Genomic DNA, 27,652 nt, shown 5'->3' on the forward strand with positions numbered 1-27,652 from the left:
GGGAAACCGGCTCGCTGCCTCCGGAGGTTCACTCGTCCTGCCACGATGGACAGCCAGTCCACACTGCAGAGTCAAATGGCGTCTGAAGTGGGGGGCGGGGGGAACTTCCAGGGAGACGGTGACGAAAAGCCACAGCCCCAATGTACCAGACCAGGGAGAGTCCGAGCTAAGATGCGCCCCCACTCCCTTAACTCACCAAACTAAAGGTCCCTTTCCCGGTCTTTCCTGGCTTCCCCCGTCTCCCGCAGCCCTTTCCTAAACGGAGCTTTAACCGCCAAGTTTCAAATCAACTCCCGAGGCGCCAGCCAATCGGAACACCCACAGCCTGAGGGCGGAGCAAGCGCGTCTGCGCGCACTGATGCCGCGCTGGGAAGAGAGAGGAAGCCGCGCCCCTTCTCGACCCCGGCACTCGGCCGAATATCCGCTTCCGGTTCCCAGGCTTCACCGGCGGTACCCCAGCCTGGAGGTGGTGCGTCTGGCCCACTGGTAAGGCGGTTCGGCGTTTACGCTGTCTTGACAGCGGGCCTCAGGTTGGATGCGGGGCGGGAATGTAGAAAATGTGCTGGTGGAGAAAATGGGTCCCCACGATGTGGTGGGGAAGATAAACTAATTGCATCCAGGAAGTGCAGGGCGGGGCTTGACTCCCGAGACCCTGGAGCAAGATGGAGTTAGCTTCCCTTGGGACTTCCAGATCAGGTTTTTTTTACGAAAAAAAAGTTGTTGTTTTTAAGTCTTAGTTTAAAGAAACTAAAACAAGAGGCATGGAGTGGGATTGAGGAAATGAAATGTAGTTAACTTCATAAAATTGTACCTGTGATATACATAAAATCTGCTTAGGTTCATAAACACATTTTTTAAATTCAAAAAAAGGATTGTTTTATACACGACCCCAGTTTTCCTTTTCTCTACGATGGAGACGTGGAAAATGAAGTCGTCTCCAGAATACCTAGCAGATTGCTTGGCATCCAGAACCTGTTTAGCAAAGGAACTTGTTTTCTTCGGTCCTACAGCTTAACACATAGATGTGGGCTGGGCCCATACACTGACAGCCTGGCAGTGGGTTGGACCTGCTTTGTAAAACTCCCTTGACTGTGGTGCAGTTCTTTGGATCTGACCTTCCCTTCCATTCCAGGGCCTCCCCAGAGATGGACAGTCGCATCCCTTACGATGACTACCCGGTGGTTTTCCTGCCTGCTTATGAGAATCCCCCAGCGTGGATCCCACCTCATGAGGTGGGAATGATTTGTATTCTTTTTTCTTTTAATTGATTTACTTTTATTGGAAAAGTAGATATACAGAGAGGAGAGAAAGATCTTCCACCCACTGGTTCACTTCCCAAGTGACCTCACCCGGCCAGAGCTAAGCTGATCTGAAGCCAGGAGCCAGAAGCCAGAAGCATCTTCCAGGTCTCCTACGCGGGTGCAGGGTCCCAAGGCTTTGGGCCATCCTCTATTGCTTTCCCAGGCCACAAGCAGGGGGCTGGATGGAAAGTAGGGCTGCTGGATTTAGAACCGGCACATTGGATCCCGGTGCATACAAGGCAAGCACTTTAGTCACCGGGCTATCGCACCAGGCCCCTGTTTGTATTCTTGCCTATGCTAATCCTCCCCCGACGTTCCCCTCCCCAGGTGTGAGACGATGGTGAAAGGTAGCATGCTAGAGTTAGAAAGATCAGTGTTAATCTGGATTCACTGTTTATGAAGCTTCCTACCATGGTCCGTTCATACCAGAGTTCTAGTTCCCTTTGGCGTTCTGGATAAAGGCAGAAGGTGAGAAGTCTAAAATGGATAGTAAGATTTCTGGAATTGCTATTACTATGTTGCAGAGAGTGTACCACCCAGATTACAACAATGAACTGACCCAGTTTCTGCCCCGAATTGTCACACTGAAGAAACCTCCTGGAGCTCAGGTGAGCTGCTAAGAGCCCCATTCTCTTGCCAAGCGAGATCCGTCCATGTTGGAAGTTGGTCATGTTTAAGAAGGATGGATTGGGAAATTGAAGAGATATTTTGCTTCTTACCTGCAAAGCTAAGCTTTCGCTTTTACGATTGACTTCCTGCTTAGGGTTACACTAACTCGATGTTCCTATGTCTGTATTCTGTATTGAGTACCTCTTCTGGGCTCTTGTCTTACAGTTGGGGTTTAATATCCGAGGAGGAAAAGCCTCACAGCTAGGCATCTTCATCTCCAAGGTACGTGTGCCCATAAGCAGATAGCTAACTTGGTTTTGTTAATTAACCAGCTTACATCCGATGTCCCAAAGACTGAAAAAAAAAAAAGATGATTTGTCTTCCAGAAAAGGGGTATGATGAGGGCACCTCTTTCCACTTAAAAGTTCTTGTTTGATAAGCCATCTGTCGAGTTGTCAGAAAATTAACAGCACATTGCATTTGGATGACCCTGGCTCCCTTACAGTCTTCTGGTCTACCTTTATCCCAGGCACACATGTTCTCTTCCCCAACAGGTAATTCCTGACTCTGATGCACATCGAGCTGGACTTCAGGAAGGCGACCAAGTACTGGCTGTGAATGATGTGGATTTCCAAGATATTGAGCATAGCAAGGTGAGCACAACACCTGGGCTGTGGTGATAGCAAGGGATCATCCTAGGTAGGACAAGTCCTGCAAGCCTCACCCAATGTGTAACTTGACAAGGAAGTGTCTTTCCTGGAGTAGTGTACCAGAGGAAAGCAGCTGTTAGTGACCCGGAATGCGGGATAGTTTTGTCCTCATTTGTATAAGCTGTTGTGTTCCTTCCAGGCTGTTGAGATACTGAAGACAGCCCGTGAAATCAGCATGCGTGTCCGCTTCTTTCCCTATAGTAAGTTTCACCCTTTTTTTGACTTTTTTTTTTTCTACTTTAAGATTCAGCTAGAAAAGAGAACTGTCATGGTGGTTTGGTCCCTAAATTTCCATAGTGGCCCCAGGCAGTGGGCTGAGGCAAGGATCCCAGAACACAACCCAGAATTTCCATGTGGGTAGTAGAAACCCAATTAGTTAAGCTGCCACCATTACCTGCCAAGGTTTGCCTTAGCAGAAAGCTGGAATTGAAACTCGAATCCAAGCGCTCTAATGTGGGATGTAGGCATCTTGGACAATGTTTTAACCACTAGGCCCAATGCCATACTCCCAGTTTTTTCATTACGTGGCAGCGCCCTAGGTACAAAATGCTTATGTACCAATGGCTAGAGGTCCCTCAAGTTTGGGGTGAGGAATTGGGAGCTCAGGCCTGTGAATAACCATCTCTCTTCCTCTGATTTTCTTTTTATAGATTATCATCGCCAAAAAGAGAGGACTGTACATTAGAGATTTGCATCCCAGAACCCTCCATGTATAATCTGCCAGGATAAGCTGGCCAGGTCCAAAGGAAGCCACTTGAGACATTCTCTCAATCTCTCCCTAACATAGTGGAGTGGGAACATCCGGGCAGCTAGCCAACTATGTCACCCAAACCATATTGTACTTTCAGTTCCCTAGTTTGCTAGGTGAGCTTCATTCCCTGAATGGGAAATGGTGATGGTGTTTTATACAACCTAGCCTGAGGGGAACCCCGCTGGCAAAGGCAACTGACGTTTTTATTGGATACCATGTACTAGGACTTACCCATGTCCTATCATTTTAATTATAGAAATCATTAGAAAAAGAATCTTGGGGACCTTCCATCTGATTTGCCTAGGCATCTCATCCTCTCCTTGTATTGCCAGAGGTCTCATACACTTGAAGGACTCATGAGATGCCTGCCCCTTCCTCTTCCTGTTCTCGCAAGCCAAAAAAAAAAAAAAAAAAAAAAAGTAAAGCACAATGCTGAAGAAATGTTGGTATGATTTTTGAATATTACTTATTGGATGTTAGATGCTATTGGGGAGAAAAAATATATATATATTCTAAAGAGCCACTGGAAGAAACAGCAATACTAATACCTATGTCACAATTGTCTGGCCAGAATATTAGGCCCAGGGACTTTCACCGCAGCACAACCAAGTTAGAGCATAGAATGGAGGGTCCTGGAGGGAACAGTGCTTTGTCCCCTCAGCTTTGGACGTTTCTCTGCACAGGATGATAGTAATCCTCTCCCCTTACCCAGAGTCTTTGATCTAGAATAGAAGCCAAAGGAGGGCCTTAAATGATTTCCTTCTCAGAGACAGCAGTAAGGAATTGATTCTCAGCCTCTTAATTTGTAGGCCGAGTTGTGTTAACTGCTAGCTTCCAATCCTTTGCTTCCCTCAAACCCTGAATAACCTCTTCCCATGTTCTTAGACCTTATGTTCCAGACGCATTGTTGGTGTTCCCCTGCTCACATTCCTCCCAGCTCCTTTGGCAAGTTCAGGATGCCTATTCAGAATTGAAATTTTTCTAGGGAGCTGTATGAGGTGAACTGTCCTTAGGATGAAAGGAGCAAAAATCGCCGTGAAAGGATTTGGGGAACTTAAATAATTTCTCTTAGGTCTCTACAATGGAATGTGATTCTATTGGTCTGATGTAGAACCTGGAAATATGAATTTTTAAATAAAGAAGTCTTCAAATACAAGAAAACATGTTCAATAGTAATAATGCATCTCAATGGGGAATTGCTGTCTTTCTGTATACCCCACCTCAGTTCTAACAGAGGCTCTGCCATTGTTAGGGAGCAGCATCCCTTGTGAACAGAGCTGGAGGCAGAATCAGTTCAGCTGTCTCTAAGCTTCCTGGGAAATCCATGCTATGCTCTGCTTTGCTTTCCTGCTCCCCATCCCCTCAATGGCCACCTGAGAAAGAAAACAGGCTCAGATACTTTCAGAAAAACAAATTGGCCAAGTCATCTCTCTCTTCGGTTAATGGGGTTTAAAACAACTCACCTAAAAGAAATACGGTCAATGTGGTACAAAGAAAAGTCATTTTCACGTGCTAAGGATATAAGACAGAATCCCTCCTCTGCCTCAGGTTCTTTCTCAATTTTGCGTGGTTTTGTAGAGAAGTAACAGCACGAGGCAGTTGTGAGGGTAGAAGTCTGGAGAAAGCACAGGCAGTAGTGGGCTGAGGTGTAAGTAGCAGTCATTTGTTGAGGGTAGAGATAAGGAAGTAGTGGGGAGTAAGTTGAGTTGGCTTTTGAGGTAGCTCAGCTGTAGAATAGCATCCCCTACAGATACCTTTTAGCTGTCAGAGAAAGGTGGAATTCCTAGGTACTGCAAGAAGCTTCTACCCAATAGCTGTGAGATGCAGTCAAGAAGAAAAGCACTTTGAGGCGTTGCACTTCACTCCTAAATCTGGGAATTGGCCAAGGGCTTAAACCTGGGAGGCACAGAGTATGGGATGGAACACCCACATTGCAATCAATGCAGCAAATTGGGCAAAGATAGACTAAACTAGGAACAGAACAGTGGTTTTTGATGCCCAGCTCCTTGAAGGGCTCCGGTTTGATTTTTTTTTTTTTTTTTCAGTTGGATTTCAACCATTGAAGTGCATGTTGAAGTAATAGAGTAGAGTGGGGAGCTAAATCTTGACTTCCAGAAGAATTTTGATCTCAATGATACCATGGAGCTTCTTGGGGTTAAATTTGGTCCCATTTTCCTTCAAGTACCACTCGGACAAAAAAAAAAATTGACCTGGTCATCAGCTTGGCAAAGGAAACCTGCCTTCTCTGCTAGTACCCTCCTACCTCAGCAAAGCTGGTAGAAAGGCTGTTCCCCTCGACCTTCCATGGAGGCTAGGTATTCCTAGAGGGAAGGGCAGAAACTATGTGATAGATTAACTCTGTGTGTGTGTGTGTGTTTAAAGGTGAAGTTTAAAGGCTAAGATGGTTCTGGGCCTCACACCCCATGGTACGACAAGCTGAAGTTACCCAAAAGAATAGCTGGTGTTGGGAAGATAACAGGGTACCATGGAAAGAGAAATGAGCATTGCATTTTTCATGTAACTAATTATAGCACTGGTCTTAAGAAACATCTGTTGAGGTGGCTGGGTTTTTTTTTTTTTTTTTTTTTTCCTTCGTCCTCTTCTGCAGAACTTGTCTGGACAAGTTAGAAATGATGAAAGGGACCAGAGAATGGAAACACAGTTACCTGGGATCTCTGAGGTCTAACAATACTATGCTAGAGCCAGGAGCCCTAGAAACCTTGAACATAAACTTCAATAAAATATTACTTAGCACCAACTTATGATGTCCTGCACAACGACTGAATCCAGGAGCTGCAGCCAAAGCTGTATAAAACAAATGTTCAAGAGGAACACAGGGAAAGGTAGAACCCAATAGAGAAAACTTTAAAAAGCAGACGAGTTCCCTGAAAAGTGGCCAAGATGGGCTCAAACCAAGGGGCCTATTTTTCCAGGACGGGTCGAGTCAATCTTGCTGTACTATTCGGGTTAATTAATGAATATCCTAGAAATACCCTAGAAAACAGCATGTTCAGGGATTCAAGGGCTCTTGAACTTTAACAGGAAACATCTTGACCAAGAAACATCATGGTATTTAGTAATTTGGAAAAGCTTCAGGTTCTCTCTCTCTCTTTTTTTTAATGTTTATTATTTGAAAAAGGAAAAAAAAAAAAAGATTGATGCACTGGTTCCAGCAAATGCTCACAATAGCCAGGCTGGGCCAAACTAAAGCCAAGAACCCAGAACTCCGTCTGAGTCTCCCACATGTATAGCAAGGACCCAATAATTTGGGCTGTCATCTGCTGCCTCCTAGGATGCATTAGCAGGAAGCCGGATTAGAAGCTGAGGAACCAGGATCTAAACACTGGTACTCCAGTATAGGTTGTGGGTTTCTTATGCAATAGCTTAACCAGATGCATCACATCACCTGCCCCAAATGGGCTTTTACTTCCTTTTGTTTTCCCACAGATAATGTGGGATGGTGCTACCCTACTGTGCTGAATAGGTCTAAGGAATTGAGACCCAGGGTTCATAAGTGCCATGAGCGTGCACTCTCATTATTCAGCTCTCTAAGTGCATGGTGTTAGATGAGCTGTCACTCCCAATAGTTGCCTGCGTTAAAGACACTCACCAAACCCTGCCTCTCTGCCCCCAGTTCCAGACAGTCTTAGAGCCAGAGAGAATGAGCCTTGAGGTGGTTCTGATTCAACTTCTCAATGCTTATAGTTGATAACTTTGGGGAAGAAATGCCCTTCCCCCCTGCCCCTGGTGCAGTGAGAGCCAACATTGGCTCACCTGACAGGCACAATGGAAGCTGTCCTGTGTGAGTTGGTTGATAAATGATGGCCAATCATCACCCTGGTGCCCTATTTTTTCACTGTGTGTCTCTGAGTTTCCCCTACTTATATGCTTTACACACTTTTACATGCAAAAGTTTCCCAAGAGAAAGAGCTAGATTCCCCAGAGAGCCCACCACCTCCCACCTTCCCTTTCATATTTTCCCCAAAGTCCAACCCAGGCCCACTGAACCTGTTTCTTGGGGGCCTCTGCGTTCTTCCCTACTGCAGATGGGGGGTGGGAGGAAGCTCTTGCATCTTGTACTCAGCCCAGTGGGGTGACTACCAGTGGTTGGGAGATAAGGTATGGGCAGGGGTAGCCAGGACTTGAAAATTTAAGAACCTCGGGAGGTGAGTGACTGTCAGAAGGAAAGGTGGGGAGGGGAACCTGTGTAGGGGCAAAGCACAGGTTAAGGGGGCAATACCCTCCGGGCGGTGAAATTTTGCAAAGAAAGCACCTGGCACTTGGGACTGGTCGGTTTATTAGCATTATAGTGGAGGCTCTCAGGGACACCATAGCCAGTGTGGCTCAGCTCCTTTGTTCTCCCCCCACTGCCAAATTCTGGCTTTCCTCCTCGCCGGGCTCCTGCTGTGCAAACTCCTCGAAGACTATGTCCTCAGAACTTGCAAAAGCCACAGAGGAAAACACAAGGTTAGGAATTGCTTTCCCAGCGCCCTCCACAGTCACTCATTCTTCCAATCCATAATCCCCAGCCCAGCCAATCGGTCCATCTCAGTGGTTTACTTCCTCTACCACTGTCCCAAGCCTCTGTGGACCATGCTGCCTCCTCTACTTTTATTCCCTCCTGAAATCTCCCAACACAAAGGTTCCCCAGGCACACTGGAAGGCAAGAAGAATGGTAGTTGCGGCGGAGAGAGGACATGGAAGAACGGAAGGCAGGAGGAGTAAGGGTGAGGAGGGCAGGGGAGAAAGAAAAAAGGAAAGTAGAAGGGATTGAGGGGGGAAGCAGGGTACTGAGGAGAGCAGGGGTGGAAGGAGGGCACATGAAAAGCACTGAATTGCAGTATGAAGTGAAAGCTTGTTTTCACTGCACACATATTGAAAGCGACACCCAGGGAAGCCGTTTTACATCCCCCAGCATCAGAAAATGGGGGGAGGAAAGCGGGACTTCCAGGCTTCTCTTTCCATTACCTAGCAGCCTCTGTTGCAAGCATGGAGAAGAAGCAAAAAAATGCAGCCTAAGTTAGTAAAGGGCTCTCCAGGTTCCTGAAGAAATTTCTTTGCTCCTCCCCCTCCCCCTTTCCATCCTTTGGCCTGGCCTCCTGTGCTTGCTCCCCCAGAAAACCTAGACACTCCTACCTTCCTGTGGTTTTTCCACTTCTACCCAAATTACCAAGTTTCAAATTCATGAGATCAGAATTGTTTGCTCCCCAACCTTCAGAACTGCTGCTTCTATGAGACCCACTTGGTCACTCACTGTGTGATGGCTTTGGATGGCTCAGGATCAAAGGCAGCTCCACAGCAACATCACTGCAAGAGTTCCGAGGTGGAGCTACTGAGCTTCCTGCAAGCCCAATCCCTGAACCCACTTCCCTGGGCTTTCCAGACGTAGGGTGGCCTCAGACTAGCCATGGTCATTCTTGTGGCCTCCTTATTCCTTCATTCTCCTCTTCTATTCCAATCTACCCAGCCCACCCTGTAGACTCTCACCTGGCTGTCAGATCGCCTAGGATGCTGTGGGTAGAATGATACTGAAAATTAACTGCAGGAAATGGGGAGGGGACAGCTTCTTTGTACTGGGAGATGAGGGATCCTAAGGGTAATTCAGACACAGAATGGATTTCTGGAAGGGTAGTTGACTTGTTCACTGTGCTCACAGGTTTGGGAACCTGGTCTGGGAGACAGGGAACAGCTTGATTGGATCAATCCAACTGGGAGAAGGATTGAAGTGACTAATCCTTTGACTTCCCAGCCCCTGCCCAGACAGATCCAGAATACTCACTCACCCCCCATAGGACACCATCAGGCTGACTCTGACTTTGTAGGACACCAGGATCCCCAGCAGCTCCTTGTTCACTCCAGGTCGAAGACTGAGAGCGATAATATTCATTTATAGGTGCTTTGTGTGTTCATGGTGTAATCCCTTTAATTCTCCCATTTCCTTCCTGTGTGTTCCCATCACCATACACTGGTTTCTTTCATCAAGAACCTCCTAGAAAATCTATTCTCTAACCCATGCCACCCATCAAGGCCATATTTGTCTTCCAAATGTTTAGTTACATTGGACTGCTCTCTGCTTAAAAGCCCACTTTATTGAGTACATGACTCTGCCTGACTTTTCCAGGCCATCAACAGTCTGCTCCATTTAGCCTTTATTTCCGTTCTAACTCCCTAACACCTGGGATACAGCCAATGTAGATCCAGCCTCTCTGTGTGCTCAGAACATGCAGTGGCTCCCCACCTTCTAGCCTCTGCCCATGCTGTACTCCCAGTTTGGAACATTCCTTTCCTTCTCTGTTGGTCTCCAGATCTTCGAGATCTAGCTCATTCTATCTCCTTCAGGAAGCCCTCAACCAACCCTGCTGATTTCTTTGAACTTCTAATGGATTTATAATCTGAATCATCTGTACTAACATTCAACTGTTCTTTTATGTTTGCATTTCTTTTTGTTCCTCATTTAGGCCATAATTGCCTGAGAGGCGAGACTGTCTTAAAGGTCCTTTGCATCCTCCACATTGCTTAGCATTAGAATGAGTGCTCAGGTGCTCAATAAAAGCCTGCTCATTGAAAAGTCAGACATTGGAAACTGAACAATCACAGAAAATTCTCTTCATTGCCCTGGGCTGCTGATCCCCTAAGTATTAAAAAATACTTTCTGGATGAGTTCTGAAAGTTTTTCCAGTGATAAAAGTCTGTGATTACTTGATTGATAAAGCACAGGGAGAGGCAAAGGCATCAAGGCTTGTCAGATGGCAGCAGGCAGCTTTTGGTAGGAGATATCTAAACATCTAGAGACTATGAGGGCATAAGACCAAAGCAATGACAGTTCCTTCATTTCTCATCACCTAGTCTTCCACTCCATTTCTATCATCTCTAAAGAATAGTGTTTATAGAGACCACAGTGTCACATCTAGATAATGTGTGATACACTCTTGTCCACCTCTACCACTCTGAGCCTCTGAGTTCTTATGGGTAAACTGGAATAAGAACACCTATCCTGCCTACTTGAATGGGATTCCTACAGAGGCAACATGGCACATTTGTTTAGGAACTGTGAACTTTTATACAGGCTAAGACTTTTTCCTCCCTCATTTTTTCTTCTTGCTGCCTAGGACCTAAACCTGTCCTTGGTCCCATGATATTATTTCGCTTGCTGCTGGCCCTCAGGTCTGGAGAGCTCATTGAATGTTGACTTAAAGGCCATTTAAAACTAGGTAGACTTCACAGCAGATGAAGCCTCTAAGCTATGCATAGACTAGGTTAAAGGTAGGAAATGGAAAACTGAGGTTACATTTGAGCTTACATTGTGCTGGAGGCTAGATTGGTATCTTCATGCTTGAGTTTGCCGTCCAATGCCAGACCCTGTTTCTGGCAGTTGTTAGCTAGGAGTGGGGTTACTGCAAAACTCTGGGTAAAGCTGGAGTTAGCAGCTATGGTCTCCCTTTGAAAGGATAACAAGAGAAGAACTCAGGCTCTGCTTGACAGCCAAGTGACCTTCCACTCCCGACAGGATCTGGCAGAATCCCAAGAGCCTAGAGGAGTGTCCATGAGTGGTCTGTCTAGCAGTGAGGAAGAGGAACCAGCTCCAGGGAGAGGTCCTCAAACCCCTTCTTCCCTCATAGTGCTGTGACATTCCTCCTGTGGGGAAGTCATAGCCCCTCCCACTCATCCTCCTGGAAACTCCGCCCTTTCTCTGCTTCAGCCTTCACCTCCCCACCCTTTCCTTCACTCAGGCCATTTGCACCCTTTCTTTTTTCCTCAGCCCCCTCCTCTGCCTGCTGGTACTTTTCTCAACATCCCACCACTTGCTCTGTGACCCCAGCCCCAGCAGCAGCTCACGTGAACTCTTGAATGAACACAGTCTTGGTGTACTTGTCTAGGGAATACAGGACAACATCTGTAATCTGGTCCACTAAAGAAGCAGGGAAAGCACATGACTAGAATCAGTCAGTCATCTTCCAGATCCCAATGCACTTCCTCAGATGGGACCTTACAAGGGCACGCTCTACGTGATGCAGTAAGATGTGCACATTGGCCAAGAGCTTGGCTGCTTTCATCAGCCCATTTTAAAGGGAAAGCCATGGTGAATGCAGATGGCTAAAGGGGCAAAGACACAGAAACAGACCTGTGACTTTGAAGGCATGTGTAGGAAGATAGGAAAAGAAGCTCACCTGAAATCTTGATTTTTTTAATGACCTTGCTGGTGCAGTTGTTGATCGAAACATTGACAGGGATGGGTTCGCCATGGTAGTGAACCTGAAGTAGGAGGAGAGGCCCAGTGCAAAGTTGAAGGAAAAACACCCAGATGAAAACCTAGTGTTCTCAACACCACTGCTGCCCTAAAGTAGGAAAGCAGTAGAGAAGGGATATTGGAAGGAGGGACTTGTGGGGAGGGGGACAGGAAGTGTGGGGGCAGGTGTCACAAACCTCCTTGTCCATCCAGGCCTGCAGTTGTAGTGGTTGAGCCGACAGGAGGAAACGACGGGTGGTCTCAGCCCGGGGCCCGGGGCCTGGCTCCAGGGGTGCAAACTGTACTTTCCGGACAACCAATCGCACAGAGTTTCTGAGTGCCAGGGAATTAGCCAGAACATCTTCTTTGGGATCCACAGACCTCTCCTATGCCACCCCCATAGTCCAGGTTTTGCTTCTGAGTAGGGGAGGGGGACGGCCTCCCTCCCAGAATGCCTCTGGGGCCTTATTGTAGCTGCCTAAACCAAGGGTCAGCAAGCTAGGCCTCCCTGGCCAGATCTGGCTTGTTGTCTTTTTATGTATGGCTTATAAGCTAGTGATTACATTTGTAAATGGTTGAAATAAATCAAAGAACAGTAATGTTTCATGACACATGCATATTATATAAAATCCAAATGTCTGTGTCCATAAATAAATTTTTATGGGAACCCAGCCAGGCTCACCCATTTCTGTACTATCTGGGATTGCTTTCCCACTGCAGTGGCAGACTTCAGTTGTTCCAACTGAGATGCAGTAGCCCACAAAACCTAAATCTTTATTTATGTTTTTGGCCCTTTATGGAGAAGTTTGCCAACCCCTGCCCTGTAGCAAAGAAGAGATGTCAGAGAAGGGACTCAAATTAGGCATCTGAGCGGGCGGCGATGGTGCTGTGGAGGTTAAAAGTAAGGCTGTTCGTGGTCTGACACCAGGATCTACTTCTGGGCAGAAGCTAGAACAAGGAATTGGGAGGGCAGGAAGGAGAGAAGCAAAGAATACCCCTTGGGGATTTTCTCCTCCAGATTTTCAGCACAGAAACTCTTCACTTCAAAGTCAATCCCACAGGCCTGTAAAAAGGTAGGGCAAAGAGAGCTCATTGCCAGTGTTGTCCCTGCTTCCCTCCTGGGCCTTTAAGAAGCATGCCTAGCCTCATTCCCTAGCTGGTCGTTCCTTTTGTCTTGCCTATTCCTCCCTGTGCTTCTTCCCTGATACCATCTGTCCAGCTCTCATTCTCAGGACCCAGACCTCACCTTTCCTGAATCCTCGGGACCTGGCTGCAGGGTCATCGAACAAGGCAGGTTGGCCACCATCTAGGGGACCAAAAGGAGGTCAGTGGACAGGAGAAACAGAGACTCCTGTCATCTGCTCTCCTTCTTGCTCTTCCCTGAAAACCATGCCGAGGACTTTGGGGTACATACTTGCAGGGTAAAGGGGTAGGCATTTTCCCCCAGCTTTTGCAGTAGTCGCTCCTGTAGGACTGTGAGGGGCACCTGGGGACTGGTGGGGTCAGCTGGAGCCACTTGCTGGACCTGTACATATAGTTCTTTGTGGAATGTCAGGCCAATCGTATCCAAGTCTTCGCGGCCATAGTGAAAGGCACAGGTCAACATGACAAACACTGCAGGCAAAGGAGGAGGAAGGGAGTTGTCAGGCCTGAGCAGGAAAGATCTGAATTGGGTCATGGAAGGACACAGAGACATGGTGTAATACCATATAAACAGTGTGACCACAAAGAAAAAAGACTAATACTCCTACATGTGACTACATGTGAAAGAACTTCAAATGGTTTGTGCTAAGTGTAATCAAAAGAAAGCACATGGCCCAGCACGATGACTCAATTGGCTAATCCTCCCCTTGCAAGCACCACGATCCCATATGGGTGTCGATTTTTGTCCCAGCTGCTCCACTTCCTGTCCAAGTCCCTGCTTATGGCCTGAGAAAGTAGCGGAGTATGGTCCAAATCCTTGGGCCCCTGTACCCACGTTGGAGACTCAGAAGAAGCTCCTAGTTTTAGATTGGCTCAGCTCTGGCCATCGCAGCCATTTGGGAACTGAACCAGTATATGGAAAATCTCTCGTCTTCCCTTCTCTATAAATCTGCTTCAAAAATAAACAAATTTAAAAAGAGATTTAGGGTCACAATAACTGGGCTTCAATAGGACTTGAGCAAATTCCTTGAGTTCTCCAGACTCTAGTTATTTGGCCTGTCCATAACAGGATGAACCTAGGATCTCTACATATGTTATCCAGACTATACAACAAACCTCTGAAATGTTTTGTTTGAGATTCATTTAGAGTTACAGAGAGAGGGAGAGAAAAACATCTTCTATCTACCGGTTCACTCCCAACATGGCTGCAAAAGTCAGGGCTAGGCCAGGCCAAAACCAGAAGTCTCATCCAGGTCTCCCATGTGGGTGGCATGGACCGAAACACTTGGACCATACTTCATTGCTTTTCCTAGGCTATTAAGTAGGGAGCTGGATTGGAAATGGAGCAGCCAGAATAGAAACTGGTATGCATGTGGGGCAGCAGCTTTAAGCACTATGTCACATGGCTGGCCCGAGTCTTTGAAGTATTATCATCCCCACTTCACAGGTAAAGTAAATGAGCCCAGAGTAGTTATGACGCAGGATTTCAATTCAGGCCTATGTGACTCCAAAGCCCAGTCTGATGACTGCTTTGAACAGCCCAATGGGATGATTGTGAGTAGTTGCTGTAGATGAAATCCTTTTGGAAGTATTTGTAGATGTGGATGCTAGTGGTGGTGGTGATGATGATGGGAATCTTGGCAAATGTGGAGAAATTATCAGTTGAATTCAGACTTAGCAGTTATTGCCTATGATTAGGGACAGATTGAAAGTCCAAAATGTACTGCTGGAGTGTGAAGCATCCATAGTCAAAGTGACAGAGACTAAGGCAGGGAAAGACATGGAACAGAGGAGAATATACCTCCATCAGGGGCCCTGACTCAAGGGAAAGGGAACTGCCAAGAGGTCTTTATTTTTGTTTGTTTTTGTTTTTTACTATTTTGAGATCCAAATATTAAATACCAATTTGACTTTTAAAAGAATGCAGAAAATGAATTTCTATATATCCCTTTCTCTGTCTCTCTGCCCTCCCCACCCCATAACTCTGCCTTTCAACTAAATTGCAAAGATAACAAAGGTTAAAAGCAATAACACTAGGGTTGTAACTAAGGACCAGGGCAACAGTCCTTATACACTGCAGGAGGGAAAGTTAATTGGTACACACTTTGGGAGAGCAAGTTGGCAACAGGTATGGGAATCATTAAAAGTGTATGAATGCCCTTTGATTGTTAATTCCTCTTCTAGGCATTTAGCCTAAGGAAATAATTGGGCAAAGATGAAAAGATGCACATACACACACAAATACAGACATGAGCACACACACACACACACACACACAAGGATGTGCTTTATAGGGTTGTTTTTATAACAGCAAAACATTGAAAACAAAAGGAATCTTCAACAAAGATTGACCAACTATATTATGGTACACCCATGTGTTAGACAACTCAAAAACTTATAGATTTGAGGGCCAGCAATGTGGCATAGCCAGTGAAGCCACCATGTATACTACTGGAATCCCAGGTGAATGTACCTGGGAAAGCAGAGGATGACAGCCTGAGTCCTTGGAACCCTGTGCCCACATAGGCCACCTGAAATAAGCTCCAGGCTCCTGGCTTTGGACCAACCCAAATTTGTCCACTGCAGCCACTTGGAGAGTGAAGCTGTGACTGGAAATTTCTGTCTGTCTGTCTGTCTCTCTCTCTGTGTATTTGTGTCTGTCCTTCCCTCTCTGTAACTCTGCCTTTAAAATAAAATTAAAAAAAAATAATAAACCTTTTAAAAAGGCTGAGTGGGTTAAGTGTAGATGTTGGCATCCTGTTTGAGCACCAGTTAGAATTGTGGTTGTTCCACTTCCAATACAATTCCTTGCTATTAGCATGGGAAACAGCAGAAGACAGCGCAAGTCCTTGGCCCCCTGCTGTGTTTGGGAGACCTGAATGGAGTTTCTGGCTCTTGGCTCTGCCCTGGCTGATTGTAGCTGTTTGGAGAGTGAGCCAGTAGATGGAAGAGTGTGTGTGTGTGTGTGTGTGTGTGTGTGTGTGTGTGTGTGTCCAGACACCCTGTTTTTCCAATACATACTTTTCTAAAAAGCTACAGATTGGGGTTGGTGTTGTGGTGTAGTGGGTAAAGCAGCCACCTGTGATGCTAGCACTTGTTGGGCCCCATGCTCCATTTTTGATCCAGCTCCCTGTTAACCTGACTGGGAAAGCAGTGGAAAGTGGCCCAAGTCCTTGAGCTGTTGCACCCACTTGGGAGACCCAGAAGAAACTCTTGGCTCCTGGCTTCAGCCTGATCTAGTCTTGGTTGCTGTAGCAATTTGGGGAATGAACCAATGAATGAATGATCATCCTTCTCTCTGTCTCTCTGCCCACCCCCATCCCATAACTCTACCTTTCATCTAAAAAGAATAAATATAAAAATATAGAAAGTTACAGACTATTACATATTTGCATAAGTTCAAAAGATTATATAATTTATAGTATAACATTTTAAAACACATACAACCACCTTACATGCTATGACTTCTCTTACTGTCTTTTTAAAGTTTTGCTTTTAATTTTGAGATTATTATAGATCCATTTGCAGTTAGATGATACAGATGGTCAAATAATTTGTTCACACCAGCATGTACTCACACAGGCTTCTTCTAAGTTCATTGAAAATTTGTGTCATGAAAAAAACCACACATGGATTTCAAATTTTTTGCACCATACTTTCATTCTGCTTTTCCATAAACTTTTTAAAAAGTTTGCTTATTTATGTATTTTTATTTGAAAGGCAGAATAGCAGAGAACGAGTGCAATCTTCCATTCACTGGTTCACTCCCCAAATGCCTGCAATAGTCAGGACTGGACCAGGTTGAAGCCAGAGCCTCAACCTTGATTCAGGTCTTCCACATACGTGGCAGGGATCCAAGTACTTGGATCATCTTCCATTGCTTTCCTAGGTGTATGAGCAGAGAGCTTGATCATAAGTAGAGGCAGGAACTCGAAGCCAAGCACTCCAACATGGGTTATAAGTGTCACAAGTGGCAGCTAAATCTGATGTGCTACAATACTTGCCTGTCCATGTACTATATTTTAAGATTGATTTATTTGACAGAGATAGAGATCTTCCATCTACTGGTTTGCTCCCCAAATGGGTGCAACAGCTGGAGCTGGTCCAGGCTGAAGTGAAGAGCCAGGAACTCCATCCAGGTCTCCTATCTTATGTACACTTTGATGTACCTTTGTATACTGCTCATCACTGGTATGTATCATTGAATGATATAGAGTAAAGCATATTTTACATCAATAAATGCACCTTGATAGAAAAACGCATTAGAAAATCCATTACAAATGAGATGATCTTCATAAAAGTAACAAAACATTTTAAATAGCTAAAAATAAACCTTGAAATATTTACAATTTAAAGGAATAATAAAACTCTACTAAGGACATAAAGATTAGAAAAAAAAAAGAAGGAAAAATACATCTTATTCCTAAATCAGTGTATGTATCTTTTAAACTGGAGATTTGTTTCATAATTTTTTTCTGAAGTTTTTGTAGGAATGTAAGAAAACATTAGAGGTTTTAGAAATATAGAGTCTTTGGAAACTTTAAAATAAGCTTGTTAATTTATGGCTATATCCATAAGTTGCTCTGATATTTACAACGGAACAGATTGCTTATTCACAGTGCTTCAGTTAAGAGATGAAAGCTGCTTTATCGCTCAATATTTGAAAGTTACCTATCTGAACTACCATTTGTCAACTTGTTCTTGAGCCTTTTCCGAATCAACCTCAATTTTCAGTCTTAGTTGGATCACAGTGGGGTTAATCCATAGTGAGAATGAAAAGGAAGAAAAAAAGAGTGAAAAATATTTCAGTGCAATCTTGATCTATAGTGCTGCTGCCAGAGTAGTGCCTCTTGCTGTTACTTCCTGTGGTGGTTGTTTTAGTTCTTTGTTTGGGGCTTTTTAATAGGAAAGGTTAGGCTGTTTCCCTACATATACCAGAGGCTGCAAAATGGCAGCATGATGATCACATCCAGCCTACAGAAAAAAACATATTTTGATCTATCCAGGCCTTTAAAATCTTTTAATGAGTTGCCTACATGTGAAAATGGGGAAATTTGCATTAAAATATGGATTTCTAATGTATTGGATCATTCCATTGGCGGACTAAGCCCATATTCAACTGAATAGCAAAGCAGGGACACCATCAACAATAATGGAGAAAACCAAAAGTTTTAGCAAGAGGCTGTTTTAACTTCAGCCCACACATAAATTTTGTGTGATTTAAAAAAAAAACAAAATTCTACTTCTACTTGGGAAATGTATTCTTTTTGAATCTTGATTGAGGAAAAGTGTCCATGGTCTTTTCAGAGTTTAGGTATCTAAAGATTGTACTCTCACCTTCATTTCTAGCTCTTCTTTAACAACCAGAATAAGTGGCCACGTTGGAGCATAATTCTCAGCTGCCAACCCCTATTAGACAAGGCATTGACACAGTCCCTGTCATTCTCTGGCTTTCTTAACCCCCCTAACCCATTCCACTCAATCAGGTTATCTGTCTGGAATGGAAGACATTTCAGTTTGGGACCTCTGAAACATACAAAGAACAACAAAGCTCTTCACTTACTCTTGCGACCTTGTAAGTAATCAGGGTCAACTAGGACTACACCATCTGTGGAAAGAGGCAGAGATGGCATCCAAGTAAGGGAAAACTCAGACTACCAAACAGAATTTGATCCCTGAACTGGTTTTCCCTATTTTCTCCTTTAATTGGCCTCCATTTTCAGCATGGTACTTTCTGTGATTTCTTCTACTTCCCAGCTCCCGTTCCCTTCTCCCCCAGGCTCCTGTGCTTTCTGGACTCACTGACCAATGGGTTCCACTGTGTCCACATGGTCCACGAAGTCCCGTTTCCCCAGGTAGATGGAGATCTGTTGTGGAACAATCTCCCCTGTTAGTTTTGCAACCATCTTTGATCAGACTCCCCTGACATCCCCAACCCAAATCCTTGAGACAAAGGAAGTACCCATCTATATCCCCTTTACCCTCTTACTTGCCCATCTGGGTAAGGTTCTCTTACCTTCCCATTGGAGCTAGTCTTCTTAAACACTCTATGGGGAGAAAACCAGAAAGATGATAGGAAGTGGTAATGGGAGAGCAGGAAAGAGAAGAGAAAGAGACAGGAAAGAGAGAGAAGTGGAGAAAAGGAAATATTCCTAGGGTGGAGCAAAGGTAGAGGTAATTGGGGTAGAGTACCAAGGCCACAAGTTAAGAAATAGTTGAAGGCTCACTCCCCACTCTCTTCCCCAAAGCAAATACTTGGGTTTGGGTGGGGAGCAATTCACAGGTTTAGAGCATGAAAATAGTTCTTACTTACTTGGTGCTCTTGGCCATGGAGTTTATGTTGAGCCTTTTCTGGGAAGATGAAAACCAGAATCAGTTTGCTGCTGTTTTCCTTCTGTACTCCAGTAAAGCATCCAGACACATACAAGAAGTGTGACAGAATGTTTCTTCCATAGTCACCTCACCACCAACAGTTGCCTTTGATTCTCCCTCCTGGCAAGGATGCTTCTCCAGCCACACTCTCACCCATGTCAAAGGGCAATGACCCTCCCTACTTTGTCCACATCATTAACTACCATACTGTCTATTCTAAAGAATGGACTGGTTTTCTGGAATAACCGGGGGATTCTCGAGATTCTGCAAAGGGAAGAAACACGTATAGAAGGGGGCTGCATGGAGTCTTCCATCCAGAAGAATGTGAGGGAAATGCGCTTCTTGGACTGGAAGAGGCTGAGGATCACCAGACAGCAAGGCATGTTTGTTGGTTACATGGGTGAGTGAACAAATGGATTCTGTCTCCTTCTGCTCTTGTAATGGATCTTGAGCCAGAGTGAACTGCATTATGACCTTGACCCTCATCTGGTAAGGTATGAGAGAGAAGGGATTGATACTCTCTTAGGGTTTAAGTTGTTGGTGGCAAAGATCTTTGTGGCAGTTGAAGCTGTGCATCCCTCTTAGCACCCTCCCCAGATTTTTCCCATCCTTATCCCCATCCATGTTCCCAGGTACTATGCTTTGGGATAAGGACCCTTGGAGAGAAGATGTCTTTAGTGCTTTGCTTTGAAGCTTACTAAGCCTGGCTGAAGGGATGAGGTTAGAAGAGCTTCTAGAGACCTCTTGCAGGGTCTTTCAGCCTGAATGCCTGCTGGTTGTGTCAAGAAAGGTGGTGCTCCCCCACTGGCTGCTGATAGATAAATGGGAATGCTCAGGACAGGGGATGCAGCGCCTGGCATGGGATGGAAATAGGGGGATTGAAATCTTACCTGGAGAGAGAGAGAGAGATGAAATTCACATCAGCCTCAGCTCTGACTGCTATGCTTACCTCCCCAGCCTCTTATACCCACAGTGTGCTGAGTGTTTAGATTGGCAGGGGTCTGAGGAGAAGAGTAAGGGGCCGGTGGTGGGGGCATAAAATACTGCTATAAATAACTCAGGTACCATTAGTTTGAAAAAGCAGCTTAGTGGCTACAAGATTAATGTCTAAAAGATTAGCAGGCTATTGCTGCTGGGACAACCTGGTGAGGATGAGGGATTGTTTCTGATGATGTTGTAAGCAGAGGAGCTTGTGAAGGAGAACTACAGAGTTTGGGCCTTATGAGGTCTTGAATCTGAAGCCTGGGCTCAAAGTGGAGTTGGCGGCCTGAAAGGTGGAACATCGTGGAGAATAGACACTGGAGGGCTCAAAGTATAAATGCTTGTGTTTCTGAAAGGAGAGCTTGTGTCACACTCTAGTTGCTGTGTTTCTTGATCGACTGTTATAGGCCACATAAAAGTCAAAGGGATTGGAAGGAGCTCTTCCTTTATCCTGGCATCCCTTGAACTCTTGAAGATAATGACAATCAGGAAGCTTGATTATCCCAGCTTATGTGCCCAGCAGGAGTCGATCCTCTGTAGACGGTGGGGGTGGAAGGGGATGGGAGTCATGAGTATGTTGGGTTATGTGTGCCCATGACTATGACCCTTGAGCATTTTTTTTTTTTCTTAAAGGAGAGGAAGACAAAAAGGAATCCTAGTCTGAGAGGTTGCATATGGAAGGTATAGGGAATTGAGAGGTCTGTTGCCCCACCTAGATTAACCCCCAGCCTCCTGCTTTTGACTCCCTCCAGTCCCTGAAGCTAAGTCTCTACCCTAAGCAGCTTCCCTTGCCTCATATGACTACTCATGGAATTAAGCTATTTCTGTGTCTGCAGCTGCCAGGACGCCCACAATGGCAGCAACACAGTAATCTTCCTTTAATATTCTTCTTGTACAGCCCAAGCCAAGGCTTTGTGAGCCTGGAGAACATTGAGATAGAATCCTTCAGCTCTGGGGAACCCAGCACCTTGACCCCTCTCAATTCTTACATCTGGCTGATCTATGATACTTGTCTACCGACAGCCCTCCGTACCTCTGGCCAAGGCCTTCCCTAACACTGCTCACCATGGGTCCTGGAGGGCTGTCCTGCATTTCTCTTTCTGTGTCATTTCCTTCCACTCTTTGCCAGTAGGCACCCTTGTCATTTGTTTGCTGTAACTCTGTCCTTCTCAGGCGTTTCTGGTATTCTTCAGAAGCCACAGTGATTTAGAAGCTAATGCTGGACATCCGGACAAGAGTCTTGCACTCATCACTGTGGTATCTGCGGGGTAGGTGAAAAGTCAAAGTGAATCGACCTGTGGACTAGTCTGTATCAGATCCATATTTTGAGATTCCTGTTTCCCTTTAAAGGGCTTGACTCCTAGTTCAGTGCAGCTCCATGGCTCCCTCAATAGGAAGAAAATAGACTTGGAAGGCCCTTAATTTGTTGTTATGACTGAACTTAAATCACTGTGTCTTCTAGGAACATATGCATTTCTTCAGTAACAGTAAAACGCACACATCTTTTAAAAAAGTATTTATGTTGGAAGTCAGAATTACAAAAAAAAAAAAAAAAAAAAAGGAGAGAGAGAGAAAGAAAGAGTCTTACATTCACTGATTCACTTCCCAGATAGCCAGTGCCAGGCCAGGCAAAGCCAGGGACACAAGCTTCATCCAGGTCTCTCACTCAGGTGACAGGGGTCCAATGACTTGGGCCACCTTCTGCTGCTCTTTTCTTTCCCTTCTCAGGGATCTGGATCCAAAATGGGGCAGCTAGGTCTTGAACTGGTGTCCATATAGGATGCTGGCATCACAGACAATGGTTTTCCCCACAATGCTGCGATGCTGGCATCCTCATTTATTATCTTACATGTCGGAAGTGCAAAATTAGTTTCAATGGGCCAAAGTCAAAATGCTGGTCAGGCTATGCCAAGACTGTAATAGCCACTCTGACCAAGAGACACCACAGGGAGAACCCTGAACCTTGCCTTTGCCAGCTCCTAGAGCTGCAGTCCTTGCATGCCTTGGCTGTTGGTCCCTTCCTTTGTCCTCAAAGACAGCAGTGTAGCTGCTTGGGAAGAAGCTCCTGGTTCCTTGCTTTAGTCTGGCCCTAACCTGGCCCTTGTGGCCATTTGGGGAGTGAACCTGAAGAAGGAAGAGTGCTCTCTCTCTCACTCTGTCTCTCTCTCTAACTTTGCCTTTTAAATAAATAAAAGAAATCTTTAAGAAAAAGAATAAATGCATATTGTTTTAAATCACCAAGTGTGGTAATTTGTTACAGCATCCATGGGAAGCATAACCATCACACTCATCAAGATCCTGAACATTCCCATCTCCTTTACAAAAAACAACTTCCTTTGTACCATTTTGTAGTTAGAAGTCAGCCAAAGAGAACTCTTGCCATAGTTTCCCATGAAGGTGCAAGGTCCCAAGGCCTTGGGCCATCCTCGACTGCTTTCCCAGGCCACAAGCAGGGAGTTGGATGGGAAGTGGAGCTGCCGGGACTAGAACCGGCGCCCATATGGGATCCCAGCACACTCAAGGCGAGGACTTTAGCTGCTAGACCACCACACCAGGTCCATCCCTCCCACCCACCTTTTTAAAAAAATCAAACTGAGTTGGGATTTTCTGTTGCTGAAACTGGAAGCATACCAATAGATTCCAGTGGCTGTGGACAAAGGCTCTAGCTCAGTAGGAGAGGATAGGAAAGATCTAGAGGGTCAAATGGTAGAAACAGACCACCTGTGCTGTCTTAGGTGCTGGGCAAAGAAGTTCCTGTCTCTGCTGTAAAGTTGATAGCCTTGCTAGAGATAAAGAACAGACGGTTAGAGAGACAAAATGTGCACTTGACAGAGAAGACACATGGAAAAGCTAACGATTCTATGGAGTCAGTTACAATTCCCTGCATCATTCAGGGCTTCAGATTCCTGCCCCTTCTCATTAAGGTCGAGCAGGTTTCTGGTCCCTCTTACTGTGAGCAGAGGGCCCCACTTTTTCAATGCGTAAAGAAAATGCAGATCATTGAAGTGAACCTCTAGCACCCTCCAAATACACCTGCATGTTAATTCATAACAACCATGCAGAGGACAGTAAATACCACACGCCATGCTAGGTCCTTCACATTCATTGTTTCATTTTCTCTCCTCAATGGGCTCAGTATTCATTCCTTGTTCCACCTGCAAGGACTTGGGGAATAAAAAAGACTTAGCCATAGATACATAGCTGGTAGGTGATGAAGGACCACCAGGGGTCGATCTGGCTTCAGAACTTGCGTTTGCCCCATATCAGTTACCATCCTGCCCTCTCTTACTTTTCTGTCCTTTCTTCTCCCTCCTTTCCCCCATTCTTTCCTCAACCCTTCTTTCCTTCCTTTTGACCTCAGAGAAACAGGTTAGAAACCATGCTTTTCTCCCCCTTTCCTTTTTTCAGGCTCCAAGGAAATAGCAAACACTGCAGGAAAACTGTCATCAAGACATTTATCAATATCAGATATAAGGAGCCAGGAAGGAGAGGACTGGAAAACATGGTGGTGGTGAGAGTAGGGAAATGGGAGGGTGTCGGCAATAATAGTAAGCATACTTCCTATTTATCTGTCAGGGCAAAGAAGACAACAAACTTCCAATGTTTTCCAAATTCCATGGTCCCATTGAGGTACCAAATAGATGTGTCCCATAGCAAACAACATAGATGTACAGGACTTAGATTAGAGATTTGGAAATCATTAAACTCAATAAACTATAGCTACGGTATCTCATCCTAGGCGGTCTGTAGCATGTGCCATGGCCTTTGTAGAAACTGAATATGCTAAGAGTGTGAAGGGGGAGACATTCCTGTCAATGAGAGAGTTTTGGAGCTGGAATTTCTGTCATTAGAATCACTGATAACCTCTTAGTGGCAGCTGAAACCTTGTGAATGGATGTGCGGAGGGGGCAGAGAGGGAGGAGAGAAGAGAGAGGTAATAGAGAAGAGGAAGAGAGGGCACAGATGAGAGAAGAAGCTCCTTGGGGAAGGAAGACAAAAGGAAGCCAGAGATAAGTTAGAAGGAACAGTCAACGGCCAGTGCTGTGGCAGTGAGTTAAGCTGCCACCTGTGAGGCTGGCATCCTATATGAGTTCAGGCTCAAGTCCTGCCTGTTCCACTTCTGAGCTAGCTCCCTGCTCTCTGTTGCCTTGAAAAGCAACAAAATGGCGCAAATGTTAGGGCCCTGCTACACATGTGGGAGACGTGGAGCTCCAGGCTCCTGGATCTGGCCTGCTGCAGGACTGATGCGATTAGAGCCACCTGAGGAGTGAACCAGCGGATGGAAGCTTGCTTTCTCTCCCTTTCTCTATCACTCTGCCTTCCAAAGAATAAATCTTGAAAAGAAAAAGGAAAGAAGCATCATCCAGAGGACCAGGAGAACTAGAATAATGTAAAGTCACAGAAATCAAAATCAAGTTTCCAAGCTGAGGGCTTCTGGTGGGGGATGCAGAAAGCGGTCTTTTCCCAAAGTAGCCACTGGGTGGCAGTGGAGGTAGCAGTAGATGCTGTACTACCTCCAGGGAAAAACCGGAACACCAGCTATGCTGTCAGACAGGGTACAGCTAAACCAGCTTGCAGCAGGAGGAGCAGGAAGTGGCTCAGGCCAGGGCTTCTCTGGTGTAATACTTCTTCTTGGGTGTATAGCAAGCCTCAAGTCACAGTTACCCTCTTCGGCAGAGGCCAGGCTCATCCAGGGCAGTGTAGTTGTAGTAGTAGTGATGGTAATAATAATAATAATAATAATGATAATAATACCTTGTAGATTTGCAGCATCTTCTGGTTTGCAAATTTTTTAACGATTTTTATTTATTATTTTTATTGGAAAGGCGGAAAGACAGAGAGGAAGATCTTCCGTCCGATGATTCACTCCCCAAGTGACCCAAAGTGCTGCACCAGTCCGAAGCCAGGAGCCAGGAACTCTTCTGGGTCTCCCATGCAGGTGCAGAGTCCCAAGGCTTTGGGTCATCCTCTACTGCTTTCCCAGGCCACAAGTAGGGAGTTGGATGGGAAGTGGAGCTGCCGGGATTAGAACTGGCATCCATATGGGATCCTGGAGCATTCAAGGCAAGGACTTTAACCACTATGCTATTGAGTCAGGCACTGCGGTTTGCAAATGTTTTTACATCTATTAACCAATTCAGTATTTAGAGAACCCTAGAAGATTGGTGATGAAACTAAGTTACAACAAGATGTCGGGGGTCACACAACTAAGTGGAAGAACAAGGACTTGAACTCATGTCTGCCTGACTACAAGAACCTGGGCCTTTTATGCATCGTACAGCAGTCAGCTTCCCAGTCTTCAGCTCTATCACTGCATCTTCTACTCCTGGCTTTGATCTCACTTCTTGCTTCGCCACAGAGCAAGGAACTCCTGATTTCCCTGTCCAGGTGTTGGGGCCTTCTAGGAGCTCTCAACCCTGAATTCCAAGAGGCTGTCTTGCAGGCCTGCTTCCTCTTCTCACTCACAGGATGCAGCTGAGCAATAATCTCAGGACCTGAAGATCAAGTTCAGAGGTCTCATTGCTTCTCAGCTGTACTCAAAGTACATTCCACTCCTGTCTGCTCACCCTTCCCCAAAGGGCACGGCCTGCTTCAGCCTCGAGTTGTCCGGTCTTAGAGTTTGTCTTAGACAGCCGTACCCATGGGGCCTCACAGCTGGAACTACCAGCCATTGAGTGTTTCCTTGGCACTGGGCTCTCAGTTGCCTGGGTTTGCTCTCTGTGCCATCTCCACTGTATTCAGACCACAGTCTCTGGGAGTGAGGAGAGAGGTGGGATTGGGGTGGGGAGGGCAAAATCTGTAAGGGAAGCATGTTGTCTTGGCTTTTTAGACAGGAATGAATTACCTCCTGGCCATCTCTTACACATGTAACAGTCATCTCAAAATTTACAGTCTAGAAAATGAGTTCTGGCTCTTTCCCCAAACCTCCTCCTTCTCTATCAGCCTTACTCATCCCTGTCAGCTGAAACTATTTTTGCAGTTGCTCAGGCCAAGAATCTTGCAGTCATTCTTGATTCCTCTTTTTCTTTTCTTTCTTTTTTTTTTTAAGCAAACATTTATTTATTTTTATTTCAATGGCAGATTTACAGAGAGAAAGGCAGACAGAGAAAGGTCTTCTATCCACTGGTTCTTTCCCTAAATGACCACAAAGACTGGGTCAGGCCAGGCTGAAGCCAAGAGCCACAGACCTTACCTGGGTCTTCCACAAGCGTGCATGTACCCGAGTACTTGGGCTATTGGCTGTTACTTTTCCCAGGCCATTAGCAGGGAGCTGGATCAGAAGTGGAGCATCTGGGATGTGAATCAGCACCCATATGAAATGCAAGTGCTTGCAGGTGCAAGATTAGCCTGTTGACCCACTGTGCCAGCCCCTTAATTCCTTCTTCTATCATACATCATATTATTAAATCTTTTAGCCTCTACTTTCTTCTTTTTTTTCTTCTAAATTTTAGTTAGAAAGGCAGATCAGATTTACAGAGAGAAGAAGAGACAGAGAAAGCTCTTCCACCTGCTGGTTAACTCCTTAAATGGCTGCAACAGCCAGAGCTGAGTTTATCTGAAGCTTGGAGCCTCTTCTGGGTCTGCCATGCGGGTGCAGGGTCTCAAGGCTTTGGGCAATCCTCGACTGCTTTTCCAGACCATAATCAAGGAACTGGATGGGAAATGGAGCAGCTGAGGCATGAACTGGTGCCCACATGGGATGTTGGTGCCTGCAAGGTGACGATTTAGCCATTGGATCATTATGCTGGGCCCTTGTATTTAAAAAAATTATTCATTTATTTGAAAGGCAGGTTTATAGAGAGGACACCCAGAGAGATATTTTCCATCTGTTGATTTACTCTCCAAATGGCCACAAATACCAGCCTGGGCCAGACTGAAACCAAGAGCCAGAAGCTTCATCCAGAGCTTCTCCTACGTAGGTCCAGGGGCCCAGGTACTTGGACTTATTTTCCGTTGCATTCCCAGATACATTAGCAGAGAGCTGGATTGGAAGTGAGGCAGCTGGGACTTGAACTGGCACTCATGTGGGATGCAAGTATTGCAGGCTATGGCTAACCTGCTGTGCCCCAGTGCTAACCCTGCCTCTACTTTCAGTCTGTTTAGAATCTGGCCACTTTTCCCAAAGTCCACCACCCTGGTCCAAGCTACTATTATCCTTATTGGCAAGATCTCTCTCTCTATATCTTTACATTTATTTGAAAGGCAGTGTTACCAAGAGAGAGATTGAGAGAGAGAGAGAGAGGGAAAGAGAAAGAGAGCCAGGAACTCAATCCAGATCTCGTGTGTGAGTGGCAGGGACGCAGTCCCTTGAGCCAACACCTGCTGCTTCCCATGGTGTCCACTCTCAGGAAGCTGGAATTGGAAGCAGAGCCATGTTCACCTCAGGAATTCAGATATGGGATGTGGGCATCCAAAGTGCCAAATGTGCATCCCACTCCTTCAGCCCCAGAAAGCCTTCTAACCTATAAATTAGATCATAGTACTTTTGTCCTCTGAATCCTCAGTGGCTTCCCATTGACTTCCTAAGCCAAAGAGCCCTTACCATGTCTTCCAAGGA

At 45.6% G+C, this 27,652-nt stretch overlaps 3 protein-coding genes across 3 annotated transcripts in view; 1 reads left to right on the forward strand and 2 right to left on the reverse strand.

Moving 5' to 3' along the window:
• KIF4A (kinesin family member 4A) overlaps positions 1-282 on the reverse strand; it is a 120,047-nt gene extending 119,765 nt beyond the window's left edge. The window contains exon 1 of the mRNA XM_041000782.1: positions 197-282. The gene's annotated coding sequence lies outside the window, so the exon portion shown is untranslated. The remainder of the gene's footprint in view (positions 1-196) is intronic.
• A 128-nt stretch (positions 283-410) lies between these two features.
• Positions 411-4,527, forward strand: PDZD11 (PDZ domain containing 11). Its single transcript, XM_041000791.1, has 7 exons — positions 411-486; positions 1,133-1,232; positions 1,826-1,909; positions 2,136-2,192; positions 2,465-2,563; positions 2,760-2,820; positions 3,271-4,527. The coding sequence occupies exons 2-7, from the start codon at positions 1,146-1,148 to the stop codon at positions 3,303-3,305; spliced, it is 423 nt and encodes a 140-aa protein (XP_040856725.1). The 5' UTR covers positions 411-486; positions 1,133-1,145; the 3' UTR covers positions 3,306-4,527.
• Positions 4,528-7,715: 3,188 nt separating this feature from the next.
• Positions 7,716-19,071, reverse strand: ARR3 (arrestin 3). Its single transcript, XM_041003395.1, has 16 exons — positions 19,055-19,071; positions 18,758-18,788; positions 18,548-18,608; positions 18,305-18,349; positions 13,013-13,212; positions 12,845-12,904; positions 12,594-12,661; positions 11,796-11,931; positions 11,540-11,624; positions 11,208-11,280; positions 10,672-10,809; positions 9,155-9,238; positions 8,859-8,882; positions 8,626-8,678; positions 8,340-8,349; positions 7,716-7,809 (listed from the first exon to the last, which is right to left on the reverse strand). Exons 1-16 carry the CDS (start codon positions 19,069-19,071, stop codon positions 7,716-7,718), a joined length of 1,179 nt encoding a protein of 392 aa, XP_040859329.1.
• Between the last annotated feature and the right edge of the window lie 8,581 nt (positions 19,072-27,652).

Source organism: Ochotona curzoniae, unplaced genomic scaffold (assembly GCF_017591425.1).
Source record: "Ochotona curzoniae isolate NIBS_2020 unplaced genomic scaffold, NIBS_Ocur_1.0 contig_1274, whole genome shotgun sequence".
NCBI lineage: Eukaryota > Metazoa > Chordata > Mammalia > Lagomorpha > Ochotonidae > Ochotona > Ochotona curzoniae.

What these genes read in the sequence shown, in the direction of transcription:
- PDZD11 (XM_041000791.1), top strand. Translation starts at nt 1,146, where the DNA reads ATGGACAGTCGCATCCCTTACGATGACTACCCGGTGGTTTTCCTGCCT. An exon ending in AGAAACCTCCTGGAGCTCAG is followed by an intron (nt 1,910 to 2,135) that starts GTGAGCTGCTAA and finishes CTTGTCTTACAG; the next exon opens with TTGGGGTTTAATATCCGAGG. An exon ending in TGTCCGCTTCTTTCCCTATA is followed by an intron (nt 2,821 to 3,270) that starts GTAAGTTTCACC and finishes TTCTTTTTATAG; the next exon opens with ATTATCATCGCCAAAAAGAG.
- ARR3 (XM_041003395.1), bottom strand. An exon ending in AGACTAGCTCCAATGGGAAG is followed by an intron (nt 18,609 to 18,757) that starts GTAAGAGAACCT and finishes GTTCCACAACAG; the next exon opens with ATCTCCATCTACCTGGGGAA. An exon ending in TTACTTACAAGGTCGCAAGA is followed by an intron (nt 13,213 to 18,304) that starts GTAAGTGAAGAG and finishes CTTTGCCTGCAG; the next exon opens with TGTTTGTCATGTTGACCTGT.